We start from the raw sequence: 17901 nt of genomic DNA on the forward strand, positions 1-17901 counted from the left end.
ATAAAAATCCAAGTTTCCCGTGGAAATTCGAGGTCTTTTCCAGGGTTTTTTTTTTTTCCCAAATTAAATGCTTTTTCCCAGTTTTCAGGGTTTGGTGGCCACCCTGTTTGTGATTGTCGTCCACAACCTTCACGACTGGAATGGGGTTGGTGCCGAGTTTAAGCATGTAGGAAGTGCTTTTCAGAGTTATGGAGATGATGCGACTGGCCATGGGTGTGTTACTTACCTAGCACTGTGGTCTACCAGCATTAAATTCTCTTGCGTTTTGACATGAGTGAGCACTTTTGGATTTCAGCACATGTGCGATGTACGACCACTGTCTATGTGCCAAAAAATGTTGGAAACTCCAGAGCAGGCTCATTCACAGAACAGCAATGAGCTTTGCCAACACTGTCTGCAGCTTGCGCACTTTGTTCCTTCTTGAAAAGCACTCATCTTCTGTGTGTCCCTTCTTGTTACGAAAGCTGCATTTGTGCATGGATTTTAGCCCATTCTGTCCATTTTGATTTTTGTTCCGATTTGTCACTGTCGGAGCACTTTTTGGCTTGTTCATGAAATGTTTACCTGATTTAACAAAAATTGCAGCATTCACACTTTACTGTCTTTCTGAATCCTTACGTAGTGTTCTTCTCAGAATTTTACTTTTAGCATCTCAATATCTCATAGACTGTTATCTAAAATTGTCATAGCTATGTGAATGACAGTAGAGCAACATTGTTGCCAATAAACCACCATTTATGCTGACATCTAACTTGTCCATGATGTGTGACACCATTTTGTGAAGCATGAGGCATTTGAGCAGAACTGCTTTGCGATAGGTCCTTTAGATGCACAGATTGATTCAAACTTAAGCCACACCTGACATGATGTAGTGCAGTTCCTTACTAGCTTCAGCATGATGGGAGAGATGGATGAAATCAACTCTGCTTTTGCTTTTCTGTCTGGTACTAGCCACCATTTGTATGCAGCTTTTGCAACAGTGAGCACTTAACCTTGATCAACGTCTGTAGGTTATGTCACATTTGCAGATACCTATAGGCCTACCCAAGTGTCGTTTCTGATGAGTAGTGCTTTGACTTTTATTCTCCATGTGTCACAATTATCATGTGACAGCATCTCCTTTCAAACACTGTGTGCAGCAGGCATATTCACTGTGGTAACGCACTTGTATAAGGGGCAGCCAAACAAAAACAAGACGGATGGTTAAAAAGTAACTACACTGTTTATTATTTTGAAAGTAATCACTATAACTGCTAATATATTTATACCACTATGAGACACGATGGTCGATATCTTCATGGAAAAATGTGTGCGCGCTTGGGCACGCACCACTTCATCCAAAGCCATGAGTGCCTTACTTCAGATCTCCAAAAATATGGAAATCACATGGGGAAAGACTGGGACTGTATGGAGGAAGTGTAAGGGCTTCCAAGCAAAACTCCTGCAGCGTTGTCGAAACAACCTAGGCAACATTAATTGGTGTGCCAGAGATGATGTTACTGGCTATCAGTCAAGGGCCAGAAGATGATACTTTGCAGGGGACAGCCTAGACCCAGGGGTATGGAGTATTCTTAATATTTTGGAAGATGAATGGCAACTTTTAAGTAGCCATAAAAAAAGGCTCCAGTTCCGACACTGTTAAAGACCTGCAAAATACCAACTTAAAAAATCATTTTCTTGTAAGAAAAATACCTGACTACAATATATTTTTTTCTTGGCCCCTGGGTTTGTGTGCTCTTGCTATTAGTGGTTTTGATGGGCAGCGCAATACGCCAACAGAGCTGTGGAAATGGAAGATCAACTTTAATTACAACTGACTGTGTATTAAATGTTACAATGATGTTAATGAAGAACAAGATGAGGTGAAAGTCAGTCACTGCCACATCTCATAAAGATAACTTATAATGGTGAAGTTGTGTGACCTGTAACTGTTCATGCCGTTAAAATCTTTATATTAAGTTCTTGGTGTTGGTTTGAAGCAAGGTCATCACAACATACTATGAAGATAAAGCAAATGTTCCCGAAATATTGTGTGAGGAATATTTAGCTTTTTTGTGGTGTATTATATTGCAAACCCAGTTGGCAGTGTATGCTTAATGCCTGCATAATGTTGAACGTGATGAATGTGACCATCCTTAAGTGTCAACACACTTGAACTGTTGGAATAGTATGTGAAATGGCTACCAATTTTTTTATTTAATTATATTTTACATAATCAACACACAAACTGATGTGCAAGCTATTGCATTTACAATGGAAAAAAACACAAAATATGAAATGGATTAGAACAGTAAATACAGAATTATAGTTCTAAAAGTAGAATAGATAACAACTCCAAATCTGTGGTTTTTGGGGGGCTCAACTGCGTGGTCATCAGCGCCTAAACAAAGTCCCATTTTTTACACAGTCCAATTTAACCACTGTCATGAACGATGATGATGACAACACAAACACCCAGTTTCCGGCCAGAGAAAATTCCCATCCTGGCCGGGAATCAATATGTAGGGAAGTTACATCATAAAGAATAAAGTGCTACCTTTTATAATTTACAACATGGACAAAAATTTAAATTTAGAATATTATCAGACTAAAAATTGTTTTCAAGTTACTGAAACAGTAAAGCACTATTAGCAGCAATAATGAATGTTATGTCAGTTGAAAAGTGTGTTGTACAAATGTATTGACACTGCTGCAATTTTTTTCCTTGGGGTAAGCCAAAACTCATTAATAATTATTCTTTATAATACAGAAAAACTATCATAAATATATGTTAAACTGAGGGGGGGGGGGGGGGGGGGCACAGAACTAACAGACTCATACACAACTGTTAAGTGCTGTTGATGGGCACCTTTTATTTTTTTTATTTATTATTTTTTTGTTTTTGCAAGTATTACGTCTTAATTAAATACTGTAATTCAGCTAGTAACTTACAGTGTCTTGCATTCATGTATGACAGACAGACATCTAACATTTAATAACAGTATTTTGTTTGTATGTTACATAATTTTGGAGATTTACAAATCAAATATAACATTTTGGGCATGATCCAGAATTTGCTTAATGCACAATTCTACTGACACTTTATTGCACACATCAGTTTGTGCTACTATAACAATAGTTTTCCAATGAGCATCCCTCAGGCACTAAGGGATGTGTAGACACATGCAACCTTTGATAACTAATTCAGTCCCTCCATTCAAACAAAAACCATAGAAATTCTCTTAATTTCTCAATTAAAATATAATATCCCACATGTCTGTATTTTAATGTTAGAAAACAATGTGTGTTTGCAGCAATTACTAACATGTAATAGATCACCAATCTGGAAATATCTTTGTAAATGTGAAACAACATAATCCTCATTTAACTGTGTGTGACTTCTCAGTAACATTACTATATGGTCTCAAAGCAGAAAAACTTATATTTATTTTTAAGATGACTGCCATGAATCAGTATAAGAGACTTGTTTCATATTGCAAATCACATGCACACTGTACATGCTCGTCTTTGATGGCACAGGACACTGTATTCATATATTATTTCTTAAACAAATGAAAGAAGGAAAGGAGAGCATGATAGTCAAATAATATATATATTCTTTTCATTGTTCAACAAATATCTCAGCATAAATATTACAATACTGTCTCAGATCATATGTATAAACAAACATATACAATATATCATAACAACAAAAACAGCTATAATGCATCAAAACATTACATTCAACAGAATATCAAATAGATATATAAAGACTAGCTGCTACTCTCAGCATTCATTTGTAGACTGTTGCAGTCATTTGTACTTCTCTCTGGAACAACTGAGTCTGTTGAGGTGCCTGTTTCTATAGAATTAGTAGTATCAGCAGGTGAAGCCTGGTTATTTGCAACAGACACTGGCATTGTTTGACTATTATTTGATACCATGAACACCCTATATATCTGATGTCCTGGATTGTCTGGCGATTCTGTAGCCAAAACAATTAATGTTCCAGGTTTCACATTGGAATAAACACTACCCAAATTCACCTGATTCTGCTCCACAGTCAATGCATCTTCAGCAATCACAAAGTTTTGCTCATTTTCACTGTCATATGAGGCCACTGAATCTTCATTAACCATGGCATTCTCTGACACTACCAATTCCTCATGATCACTTGGATTATCATCTCCTACAGGCTCAGAATCACATATGTCCTCCACAGTCACACGATCACATATTTCAGTAATCTCAGTACGATCACAGATTTCAGTAATCTCAGTCTCTTCATACATTTCTTCCATGTCTTCAGTCATGAAATCCTCAAAAATCCGTGGCCGTGGTATTCTGCCAGACCTCGTCGGTTTGACTCGATTCATTAAACAGGTGGCCTCAGGTACATTAGTCTCACTGTCAACATGTCCATTCACTGGATTACTATCACCACCATCAGGTTTGCACTCCGAAGTTGTCCCTTTGTCATCTGTTCTTCTCTTCGAATTATTAACATCACTTTCAAGTGTATACTCAGGAGGAGCCTTTTTAGTGTCAGCTTTTCTCTTTTTCTTATGGTGAGTTTCTTCTGAGTCTTTAGGCTTATTAGACTTCCTTTTGACTGGTTTCTCTTTAATTTTCCTCTTTACAAGATTCTTTCTTTCAGATCTCACCTCTCCTCTATCTGTTGAGTCAAGCACTGCAAATAATGAACCTGTATATACAGAAATGAAAGAAAATGAGAAAAATAAGCAAAAAGTGTGAGTCAAATATAAAAAAATAAGCAAAGTTCACATACTTAAAAAAAGTAAATACTAGAATACACTCGAAACTAAAACAATCTACTGAATGACACACAGGCAGGAAAAGTAACTGAAATGCAAGGTTATTCATAAGGACATGCAGTATTTCAGGAGATGACTATGCAAAAACTGCAAGGCATACAGAAAAATGACACACATCAGTGGAAAGAGTATCTCTCCAAGTTTTGTTTTGTATTTCATGCTGTGGTGTAGCTGCAGAGCACACCGCATGGGAACACAGCATACAATGGGGTGACGTGTGTGTTATGTCTCCTTGAATCCACTAAATGTGAGTTAATTATGATGGTTCAGTGAGAGTTTAATACCAAATCTCAGGCGTAAGCTCCAGCAGACACAACAACCCATAGAGGTGGTACAACACACTTCACAAGTCTGGCTGCTTATGTGGTGCGAAGAAAACAGGTCGGCCAGGACCACCAGCAGAGAAGGTGGTGTGTGTGCAGGTACCATCTGTCATGAGCCCAAAGAAATTGATGACACTTGCAAGCACAGGACTGCACATATCACAGTCAAATGTCTGGTGCATTTTTTGCAAATGTCTATATGTAAAGTCATACCGGCTGCAGTTGTTACATGTGCTGACTAATTGGAACAATGAACAATGGCTTGCAGCAGCTATTAAAGGAAGATGGTTTTTCACAGTAGTAGATTGTCAGTGTTGAAGTCACATTTCATGTGTTTGAAAAGGTGAATCTTCACAATGTACATGTCTTGGGAACAGAACATCCACATGAGATTGTGGAACAACTCAAGATTCACTTAAAGTTAATGTCTCTTGTGCAATGTTCTCTTCAAAAGTTTACAGACAAAAAGGAGGAAACTATAGCTAGTTTCATCTACCTCCCAAAGCTGACTTATGCCACAATTACAGCAATACTGTAGAGACTTTAATTTAAAACAAGACTGTGCTCTAACATACTTTCTTCCAGCCTTTCATGGTTACCTCAATGCTGACCTGCCTCTGCACCGGATTGCTGTGCTTCCTATTGCAGCTCTCACCTTCTTCTGTAAACCCCCCCCCCCCCCCCCAGTCACCTCACGTAACTGCACTTGATTTTTTTCTTATGGGGTTATGTTAAAGGTCTTGTGTTCCTGTCTCCTCTGCCACTTAATTGGTTGTCTGGAGGCAAGGGACTAAACAACAAGGTCATGAATCCTTCAGTTATGGGTTTGTTCATCTGGAGCACACCACGTGTGTACTCGGATTAGTACATAGGCGAGGTAAAAGTGAAGCACTAAAAGCAATACTGATGCCAGAGCTGAAAAACAAATTAAGGAGTAGTAAACATATACGGATTGAATTGGTATGAAGGTTAGAACAGACAAGTGGTCTTCCAGGGCTCGGTCATGCTGAGAGAAACCCCTCTTGCAACTGACTCCTGCCAACCTGATTATGGATGAAGACAATTACAGGGTAAAGATTGCTTTCTAGTCAAGAGACGCAAACTGTAAAAAGGAAAAGGTTAAAATGTAATGGCCATCAGCTGGACCATTAATAATACAACAAGGTGAGAGAAACAGTTAGGGCCGCACACGGGCGATGGGAGTTCTGAATGCAAATGGTGCAGCCCCCCCACCCCCCACAGCTGTCCCAACCCATTATAGGCTAAGCATTAAAAATGGGAAACAGGGTGCAGGAGAAAAAGAGCCAAACCCCTTAAAAATAATTAAGGCAGAGGGAAGGAGCTATGGTGAGGAGCAGGCAAAGGAGGCAGAATCAATGGTCCTCCTGACCCAGCATGTGGCATGAGATGCCCCAACATGCCCCCCCCCTTTCACTCCCCTGTCCTAAAGGTAGTTTAAAACATTGCATCTGAGAATAAAAACTACCGTCATGGAGAAAACAGAGAACCAGTTCAATGGCCATACACCAACATACAACTGCCCATGAGTTGTCCACCAACATGACATGCAAAGAATTTGGAAGCATGGAGAGCCAGAAGGAGTGGGCATTCCACTAGATCACGAGTAACTGTCAGCAAGGCTCCACAACCACAATTTGGGGATGGCTCGTTACATAAAATAAAACTATGGGTCAGTCTGGTGTGACTGATGCAAAGATGATACACAAAGGTGGATTTTTTTCTGAGAGGAACAGGATGAGGACTGCCAGGCAGCATTAGTCTCCTTGACAGTGCAGAATTTGTTAGAGGACACAGTAGCCCATCAGATATTGTTCCATCTCAGAGTGAGCAGAGGCCTTAGCTGCACCTGCCAATGCTTGCATAGGATCGTCAAAGAAAACTGAGAGGGGCAATTAACCATTTCTATAACCAATTCTATATCCCAATGGTTGGCCAGTCCATTCCCTGGGAGACCAATGTGACTCAGGGCATGATTAATTTCAGACGGTTTAGCAAAAATCAAAGGGTGACATGAGTAACATCAGTCAGTGGCCTGGAGACTGCTCACTGAATCAACAAGTATTAATATGCAGTTAATGGCCATTAGTTCTACAGTAAAAACACATCACGTTGCTGGCAATGATTGGAGTTCCTGACTGCTGGAAGGTGTGAAAGCACAACCCGTCCTATCCCTGGCTTTAGAACCATTAGTGTAAAAGATGGTGGCACACTGATACTCCTAAAGAACTGAAAGGAACAGACACTGAAAAGATGTGGGGACAAGTGAAACTTTAGGTCCTTGAAATAGGCTGTTTCTAATTAATGGCATGGATACCAACCAAGGTGACATGTGCGAGAAATTCCAAGGAGTGCAATCTAAGGAGGATAGGTGGAGGTCCTGGCAGAGGGCCGTGACGTGCATTCCAACTAGTAATCCCAATCAAGAGCGAGTGTCAGGGTCGACGCCCCTCGAATGCAAAAAGAATAGGATAGCTTGGGTGATAATGAAATTGTGAAATGGCAATTGCATAGGTGAGCAAAAGTTAGTGTTATCAAAACTGAAGAGGGAAGATCCTCGTCGGGCAAGGAGACTGTCGAAAGGAATAGTCAGGAAGGCACCCCAGTGACCTGTAGAACTGGACTGGGACAGACCTCGCCGAGCAACCAACTTTGGCAATTATGGTCCAAATGGGATCAGATCTGATCCCAGTCGATACGAAGGAAAATAGCATGACTGACCCCAAGAGGTGTAGACAAAGAAGCAGAGAGTGTTAAGGTTGCACATACAGCTAGTATTTAGTTGATGAATATAGGAGAGCCAAGTCGGCTCCTTGACAAAGAGGAGTCCCAAATATCAGGACAGTCTAACAAAATCCCAGCACTGGGTACCCAAGTAGAGTTCTGGATCAGGATGGGCGTTGGTACTACAACAAAAATACATGATCCACATTTTTGCAGGAGAGAACTGGAAACAGTGGGAAAGAGCTCACTGACAGCTGCTTTGAGCTGGCATTCAGCCAAGGCAACAGAGTTGAAGCTGCACCAAATGCAGAAGTCACCGACATGGCACAGGATTGACCAGTGGCATGACAGTGGTCACTAGCCCATTTATCGCAATGAGGAAGTGTGTGACATTCAGCATGGAGCCCTGCAGGATGTCGTTCTCTTGGACCCTTGAAGAGCCGTGTGAAGTACCAACTCTAATCCGGAAGAATCAGTGGGGTAAAAACTGAGGAATAAATATTGGTAGAAAGCCTTGAAAGCCCCAGTCATGAAGGATAAGTAAAATATGAGGGTGCTAGGTGATGTTGTCTGCCTTATGTGCATCAAAAAGGACTGCAACGAGGTACTGGAATTTAGAAAAAGCCTGTCGGATTGCCTTTTCTGTAGTAACAGACTCTGACAGTGACCTGGAGCTGTTGGAGATTGATCCCTATCTCCAGCCCTCACCACCAGTGGCACTGCAGTCTATGAGCTGTCTCTGCAAGAAGCGCTTTGGAAAGAGGCCACGGCCCCTGAGCTAACATATCACCGGGGAGGGACCCCATGATCACAAACTGGTTAACTTCCATAGTTTCTAACTTAACCAGATGGTAGGTTGTGGATCATCCCTCCCAGATATCACATTGATAGTGGGACAAAAGGCTCTGTGATTCGAGAACCCAGTGTAATTGGTGGGCAACCTTCCTTTCAAGCAGTTTGCAGAGCATGCTGATGGCCTAATCAGCAGGTAACTCTCCAGCTTAATGACTGGAACAGTAACACTATCTCTCCATTGTGAAGGGAAGACAGCCAAATCAACCTGACCTTCAGGAGATAGAGCCATTGGGTAACAGTCAGATGTTGTATCACCTGATTGTGAATGGCATAAGGGCTGAGGGCCATATTGTGAGATGAGGTAAGAACTTGAAGCAGTTTCCAATCAGTGTAAAGCTCATTATATAATTCGGCAGTCTTTAACATCTTTCCAACTTATAAATTAATATGTTGAAATGACGTAAGAACAGAATGCCAATCCACCCCAATATGGATCGCAAGATGTTCAGCAAAAGCGAAACAGCCAGTACAGAGACCATAATGAAGGAAGAGACCAGGTACAGTTGTGGATCTTTGACAGCCCAGAAGACTACATAGCTCGGCCCATACCTTGGATGGAGAGGCGTACATTCCCAGCGAGGTGACATAGCGCACCCAGCATTCCTTCTTATTTCACTCAATTAGATAGTGAGCATTAGCATGAAGTCAATTAAAAGTGAGAAGGTTTGTCTACGAAGAGTGTCACCTGAAACACTGCAGGGCTCTCTGGCAATCCTGAACAGCTGCTGCAATGTCTTTGGTCCTCCATGGTATCAGCCTGTGATAGAGGGGACATGCAGAAAGGGGAATAGCAGTTCCAGTGGCATAGGTGATCACATCAGAGACACTTTGCACAGCCTCGTCGATGCAATCTGACAAAGAGGTAGTTGATCTGGCAACAATGTAGCAAAGCTATAAGACTGGGGGAAAGATATTATTAGGTCAGTAGCTGAAAAGGAGCTTTGAGTGGCACTGAAGTAGAAAGTATTACCATCACTGAGGAAATACAGGTAGTCAAGTAGATGGCCCATTCCAGATGTAGTGATACTCCCCCACAAGGGCTGGTTTACACTGCAGTACACATGCAGGAGAAAAGGGGGAGGGGGGAGTTTTTGAATTAAAGTGGTCAACTCAATGTAAGCAAGTGACTTGCCTGGAGGTAAGTAAAAGTTGCATATGATGATCGTTTGCACCTGCATTGCTACTGATTCCAAAATGGTATGAAGAAGAATCCACTCACTGATGAGATCTGTGCGAACCAATATAAAGAACTCTCCAGATGCTCTCTCAGGGCAACCACGGTTCTGGCAGAATGCACAATAGCCACGGAGCAATGGAGAATGGTCATCAGTGAAGCATGTTCCTTGTATAGCAATGCAAGCTGCAGAAGAAGAGGAAATAATGTGTTGTAGTTCCAGCAGGTGACAGTCAGAGCAATTACAGTTCGACTGAATTATCATCTTACGGGTGTTCAGGTTAGGTGTAAAGGAGCCAGGAGGGCCAGTCATGTTCCAGGATCACTGCCTATTGCTGATTGGGATGAGAACATATTAATAAGTATCAGTTCAGAATACGATGGCATGGGGGATCTGGCACTTCCAGAGCCAACGGAGTAGCCTTGTCCCGATTCTCCTCCTCCTCCTCCTCCTCCACAGCCTGGGTTTCTTGCACAGGCCTATCCTTTGTCATTTCAACATATTAATTTATAAGTTGGAAAGATGTTAAAACGATGAAGATTGTTGTAACTTTATTAATGTTATGTAACTATATCATTTTTGTCAATATGTTGTTGAAAAGTGAACAAATTCCATGCTTAAAAGTATGAGCAAGTTGCGGCAAAGACAGTCTGTGCACTGGCAGCAGAAGCCAATAGGTGACTGCTCCAGAGATTCCATCTCATCTAGCTGGCCACTACACGACACAGTGGAGGCTGCAGAAGAATAAATATTTAATTGTTTAAAAGCAATGGAATTGTAATATAACTGTTAAAAAATTGGTTCCCCTATGGTCAATATGGGATAAACAGTCAATTCTGTTTGAGATGGTGTAGAGGAAAGTCACCATTTAGACATCGCGTGTAACAGTCACCTGAGAGAGACAGATGATCGGTGATTTAGCCGAGTTCACGAAGGGTTAGTTTGTAGGGAATAGTGTCGATGAACTGGTTTGATCCGAGATATCGACTTCGATGTTGTTGGGAATTTTGATCAGTTAGTTAATCTGATGGGTTATTGAATACAAGTTTTGTAGTGTGTCTGCCTACAATAGATTTTGTTCCTCGAGAGAGGATCAGGGTACATTGTGAAGGTAGTCAGTTTTAGATTTTCTGGTCATAAGTTTTTGAAAAGTTTAGCTACAACACTTCATGTGGTAGATGTTACAGTTATCACTATGAAGGCATGATTATTACGTGTTAGGGGTCCCGGAAGCAATAAGTGATGAGTTATCATGCTGGGCAAAAGTTGATGCAGGAATTTTAGAAGCAGTGTTCTATGTTTCGAAAAGTTGGATGCTTAGAGGAGTTGTAATCAGTCATGGAACTGGACTATTAGTTGCGATTTGTGGTTATGCTGGTGCACACATAACATTGATAGTCTTTATGCCTATATTTGGTGGTTTTAGAGTTATACAGAATCTAAGGTAATTGAGTCTATGCAATAATTTTGTAACTGGTACATGACACACACTCAAAGGTAATTGAGCATTTTGCACTTGTTATTGCTGAGGTTTTAATACGAACTACTTGGTTAATGGTGTAACACATATTGGGTATATGCCAATGAGAAATAGTCTCGATTGGTAATTGACAACAGCCACAAACCAGAATTTGCACAGTGTATACTTTGAGAGAATACAGCTATTGTATCCCACGAATATGTGGTTGTAAATAGTGTGGATAGTTTAATACCCTAGCGCACCCAATAAACTCAAAAGCTGACGATATTCCATTGTGTGTTAGGGTGAAGAGAGACATTTCAAATAGGGACTGTTACTGGGAACACGCGTCAAACACCTGAAGAGGCCGAGTTTTGCTTTATAATTAAATTTAATTTAGGATAAAAGTGTGAGCTGACGTTAATGAAATAATTTGACATTATCTGTTGTAGAGTATCTCACCAATCAATGGCATTTGTCTGTGATAAGAGACCAACAGTTGCTGAAGTTATCTTGCACAGAGAAGCAAAGAAAAATCTTAATGTATCGGAAACTTCAGTTGTCCTATTTGATACTTTAATAGTTTGCATAATATTGCATGAAAATAATTCCTATATGATTTGCTGATGTACCGATTACCATACCAGCATCCTGTATAAATGAGTTAGAGTTCATAATTAACAAGTGGCAGGGGCATGGGGTTTATTTAATCAATATTTATTATCAGAGAATATACTAGTTCCAACACATAATATCAATTTACCATTACCAATGCACCTTAATTTTACTGACAGTAACAGTTAATTGCAGTCATAGCAGTTTGGCATTTTATGCACATACTGATTGTTTACACCTGGTCCTTCTGTATTACCACAGCAGATGCATTAATTGCATGCAGCCATGAGGATGTAAATGCAATAAATAATCCTGGATTAAAATTTAACTTTCTACTTGTACTGGAAATGAGGTGTTGCTAATTGTAAAGGCAGTGCTGGAGTCTTATTAACAGGTTAGCATAGGATCTCACCACGACACAGTACAAGTGACAACAGACTTTCACACAAACAGTCATCCTATAAACAGTATGTAGGCATTTTTTTGTGAAAGCAGAGCATGGTGTTTTGTGCAATTGACACACAAAGGTGGTTGTTCACAAAGATTACCTTCATAGAATGATCATCTGCAGTTGCATCATTATGGCTACTCTATGCAGTGTGACATCATACAACCAAAGTGTAAGCACTGTACACAATGACTAACTTTTTGCAGGAGGACTAGTCTAACTTTCAGTCCTTCAAAGGCTAAGAGATAGCTTTTTAAAATTGTTTATTACATTGTTCCAGGACAAACAGCTATCTATTAATTTTATAACATATTTAATGAACACACTCATTATCACATTTAAGTTGATAATTTTTATTTTTGGATGACCAGTTTCAATTTTCTAAGAGACCATCAGCGGATCTACATTCTTTGATGGCAGTAGGTTTCGCTGGCGTGGAGCAAGTCCGTCTGGCCAGGCATGTTCTCCATGCAAGTGATTCCTACTGTCATCACAGAATGTAGATCTGATGATGATCTTTTAGAAGATCGAAACCAGTCATCTAAAAATAAAAATTAACAACTTAATTGTGATCACAACTGTGATCATATTTTGTACGGGGCAATTGTCACTGGTATGTTACCCAGACATTCACATGACTTGAGAGCTGTAGATTGTGCAGCAAACGAAGCTTTAATCAATAGTGATACATTGCGCATATTTTCCAATGGCTCCACTTTTCCAAATTTATTTTCAGTGTGTTACACAAATAATAATGACTGTGTTGCAGTCAAAGTATCTCCACCAGTTCAAGTACATATTAAGTATTGGATAAATTGTTTCACTCCCACCCATTTGGCTAGTCCCTCTTCCCATGGGGCATCCAGGATAAGAAAAGTAGTTGGGTTACAACTGCACAGAAATTTTTATATCCATCTAACAAGATGACTGGATTAGAACAGCCATTGTTTCGGCGTAATTTAATATATTTCATGTGCAAAATGTCGGGTCTGATGCCACCTACTGCAATCAAGAGCTCTCCTCACAAATGCCAGACACACACACACACACACACACACACACACACACACACACACACACAAAGGGCATCTAGCACACTGGTTGTTGCCGGGAGTCCTGATGTCCCAGGACGATTGGCATCTTCTACTTGGCAGGTGTGGGGAGCTAGCAGCTCGAACATCAGCAATAAGATGCCTTTGTTGTCAGACAGCTGAACTGAAAGGGTACATAATTAACACACCACAGCAGTTTGGCTACCATGTTGGTTTTGAAGAGAATATGTGAGCTTTCACTGGTATTGTGCACAGATGATCTTTAACACTACAGGCAGTAGGCACTATTTAAGGTGTTCTTCCCCCATCAGTCGACACTATAGAAAAAAATTTGGAGAACGAAAGTCAAAACCAGAAGGGCACCAACAGTTACCTCAGCCAAAAGCTGATGAATGAATGAATATTCAGAGAAATGAAAGCAAAACCTAGGGAATAGCCTGGCTGACATCAAAGGCTGCCATTGTGAGGAAGAGAGTAAGACAAGGTAGGATAGCCAGAGATGAAAGGTTGCAGCACATCAAAAGGATGTTGGTGTTGCAATTGCTTGTGGTTCCATGTTTGCCAAGCACATACTCACAAAAGAACTCTTGAGCGGCCCTGAGGGGTTAATAAGAAGGGTTCCATAAATGATAGATAATGCTGTTGCTGATGTTGGGAGACGTATCACAAGAATCTGATCATCATATCGATGTTTGTTGTGTTGTAAATGGTGTTCATACTGAGCATCTTAGCAATGAGTTACACACTTCTGTATATCTTGTATTTTTCATGCAGCCGTCTTACAAACCCCTGGAGGTACTTGCAAATAATTTTGCTTGCTTTCCTCCACTGACTTTTGTTTATTTATGATCTCTCTGACACACAATAATTTATTTCTCATTATTCACTGAAGCCAACATCTGGAATCTCTATCTCATCAGTCCATGTTACTGAAGTACACAGTTTATCTTCAGACACCATTAACACTTAAATATTGGACAAATAAAAAAGAGAGCAGGGATTAGTGATTGCTCAAGTTATCTTAGCCCACATCTCTTTATGAAGTATCAATACTCAACATTAAAAGGCCAGATACACAAAAATCAGTGGAAATATCAATTACTCGATAAGCTCTCATTAGTGTAAGAGGTCAATCACTATGCTCTTAACTCCTGATGAGACTGTCTTTACCCCAAAACAGTTTCATGTTTTGCATTTCAATAAGCTTTACTATAATAGAACCTAGACCCTTATTTCAGTACAAAATCATGTAGGTATTCCATTTGCAACACAAGTGCTTTGTTCCTATCACACATACTTTTTTCCTAAATAATCACTGTGTGTGTGTGTGTGTGTGTGTGTGTGTGTGTATATGTGTGTGTGTGTGTGTGTGTGTGTGTGTGTGTGAGAGAGAGAGAGAGAGAGAGAGAGAGAGAGAGAGAGAGAGAGAGATGTATATGTCTAGAAATACTTACAACTTCGGTGAGCACTTCCTTTCCTTTTTGGCTTTTCTGCCTTCTTATGTTGCTCTTCCTCCAGTCGTTCCACCTCTGTAATTTATATGGAAATATTTTAATGGTGTCAAGATAATAACTATAAGCCAACTATTAACATTTTATTGTTAGACACACTCTTCTTGTTTTAAGTATTTTAACAATGTTTACGAATAGTAAATCTGTTACATTTCATGACAAAAACTCATTTTATTTTTTGAGAAAAATTAACTTGAGTGGAATTCAATTTTTGCTCTTGGAAGAGAGGTAGAGGGATAGTTGGGAAAGAGGGGGATTTGGGGGGGGGGGGGGGGGGGGAGACAGAGTCATCCAGTTATGTGTGCGTTACACAAACCACTATATATGTATTTACTGGACCACAGTATCTCTTAATTTTTTTCGTCTTCTCTCTTGTTATGTTTTTTCATAGAGTTCTTATCTCTGTAAACACTTATACCACTTTTTTTCACTAATATATCCTACAGAACAAGACAAGCTTATTTAGGTGATTTCCTTCCTTTCTTTTCTCGCCACACACTCTGCACCTTCTTGCAAAGACTATCTTTTCCAGAGCAGGGTTTACTAGATATCATTTACTGAACCCACAAACCATACACTGTGTTTCCACAAAGATATGATACAGATGATACGAAGGTAAATAAACAGTAAAAAGTTTATATAAGAAGATAGTGCACTTCCAACAACAAAACGTAATCAGTAGTTGCAACAATAAAAAGTACTATTAACCTTAAACAACTCATAAATAAAAGTAAACATAACAATTCTGCATAAATATTGTGCTGAAAATTGCAGTAGCTATGAAATATCGAAAGATGAAACACACCATTTTTATAATGATATGCAAAAACTACATACTAATACAGCTACAGAATATAAAACACATACAGTTTTATTTATTTGTTCTGTGCATCTTATAAAATACAGCCGTACACAATATAGGACAACTACAATACTAATGCTTACGACAAGATACAAATACAAAATGCAATTAAGTGAACTGTTGAACACTGTGTACATAGTATTTTGAGAAGATGGTTTTCTTGAGATTTAAATTATGTGGGGGAGAGGATGGGGTCACATAAATAACGCAAGTTTGCCTTCCAGTACCATCCAACAGAATAAAAAGTATGTTGCAATTCCTTTGCATTCTTCTTAAGAGTATTGCTTTTATTTCTAGTATGTCAAAGAGTAGGCTGCCCATATTTCTCATTCCATCATGAGTTCTGCTTAATCTTTAGCTCACCAGAAGAATCTTTGCCTTGGTTCATGTGTTATGGTTGTCCTTTTCTCCACTTGTTATGAAAATATCAAGGTTTTTTTTGTTCTTAACAAAAGACTGTTTCTATAACACAGATACTGAGAACTAGTAATACATCCAATTTCTTTGCACATGGGATTGGTGGCTGATCATATTGGTTCAGTTTTCATTATTTTTATTATTATTCTTCACATAAGGACCATTTTTCTGAGAGTAACCCCCCCCCCCCCCCCCCCAATATAGGGATGGCATATTATTGAGTGTACAAGCCCATGATACAAAGTTTTCAGAATACACTCCCACAAACATCTCTTTTACTTCTTAAAATTGTCAATTTTATAATTTTGGGATGAATAGAAGAACATATGTGCTGTCTTGTTTGTGTTTAGCTACAATTTATTCTCATGTAGTCAGGAGAAAAAAGCCTTTCATTTCTTCATTAATCTCCTACTTCAGTTGCATAGCTGAGTCAGAGCTCATTATTACTTCTGGGAAACACACTCTGCTTATTGAGTCATTTATCACATTACTTAGAGTGCGACAATTTCCAGACAAATGTTCTGTAATAAGCAATCTGGGATACCATCAGTTCCATGTGACTATGATGATTTTTGGCTCTTATGATTTTTAAGACTTCTTGTTCAGTTACTGGTGTCATAAAAATTGACCTGCCTGGTGTTAGAAAAATAGTTTTGTATGATTTTGCTCTTCCAGTGAGTCCTGATGCTAGATTATGAACAATCTTTGAAAAATGCAGGTTAAATAGTTCACTCATTTGTTTTGCATTGAAAATTTTGTTTCATTTGGCTGAAGGTGTTCAGGTACACCTTGTTTGGCTGTGGTTCCTACGGCACCGATGACGACGATGATGATGATGATGATGATTGGTTTGTGGGGCACTTAACTGTGTGGTTATCAGTGCCCGTACAATTTCCCAACCTTTGCTCAGCCCAATTCTGCCACTTTCCTGGATGCTGATGAAATGATGAGGACAACACAAACATCCAGTCATCTCGAGGCCCCTAAGGTACCATTGACAACTTCCCCAGTGCTGCACTCTTACTTGAATTTACTATAAACTGGTGGTTTGAGATTTGCTTTGTGTTTTTGGTTGACTTTCCCATTAACAGATGATAGTCTATTACAATTTTGAATTATAGCTGTCCACCACAGCTATATCTGCAATGTCTGTTTAATGGAGGCAACTTTCAATTTCAGTACCTTGCTGTTTTGACTTGTGCTGAGAGTGAGGATAGAGTGTTCTTTTGGTTAATGCTGATGTTCATTCAAGGATGTAGATATAAAATTTCAATGCCGATTTCTTTTGTTGTAGCAACACTGCTGTAAGGCGTACCAAATGACACTATGGCATAATGAGAGAACATACTGCTACCTCACATATGATATGGGTATTAGCCCTTTCCAATACAATTTGTCTATTCATTTCATTCTCCCCAACTCTTATTTATTTTATGCATCCCCAACTCTTCTTTATTTTGTGAATGTAAGGATGTAAGGCATTACGGGTTATTGTTTAAAAAAAATTAAATGCAATATGAGACCACTTGACAATTACACTATTTTTCACACTAGTTTTTCAAACTACACATTGGTGTCTGTTTATGGTTGTTTATAATTTTTCTACATGATACTTCCTAAAATAATCT

General features: G+C 39.4%; 1 protein-coding gene across 2 annotated transcripts in view; it reads right to left on the bottom strand.

The window, feature by feature from the left end:
- Positions 1–3576: 3576 nt before the first annotated feature.
- LOC124787914 (titin homolog) overlaps positions 3577–17901 on the bottom strand; it is an 87777-nt gene continuing 73452 nt past the window's right edge. For both annotated transcript variants that reach the window (XM_047254901.1, XM_047254900.1), the window contains exons 7-8: positions 14938–15012; positions 3577–4684 (exon numbers count right to left, since the gene is read on the bottom strand). In XM_047254901.1, coding sequence (XP_047110857.1) covers positions 3753–4684; positions 14938–15012 — 1007 coding nt within the window. In that variant the 3' untranslated portion in view covers positions 3577–3752. The remainder of the gene's footprint in view (positions 4685–14937; positions 15013–17901) is intronic.

The sequence above is a fragment of the Schistocerca piceifrons genome, chromosome 3 (genome assembly GCF_021461385.2).
Source record: "Schistocerca piceifrons isolate TAMUIC-IGC-003096 chromosome 3, iqSchPice1.1, whole genome shotgun sequence".
Classification (NCBI taxonomy): domain Eukaryota; kingdom Metazoa; phylum Arthropoda; class Insecta; order Orthoptera; family Acrididae; genus Schistocerca; species Schistocerca piceifrons.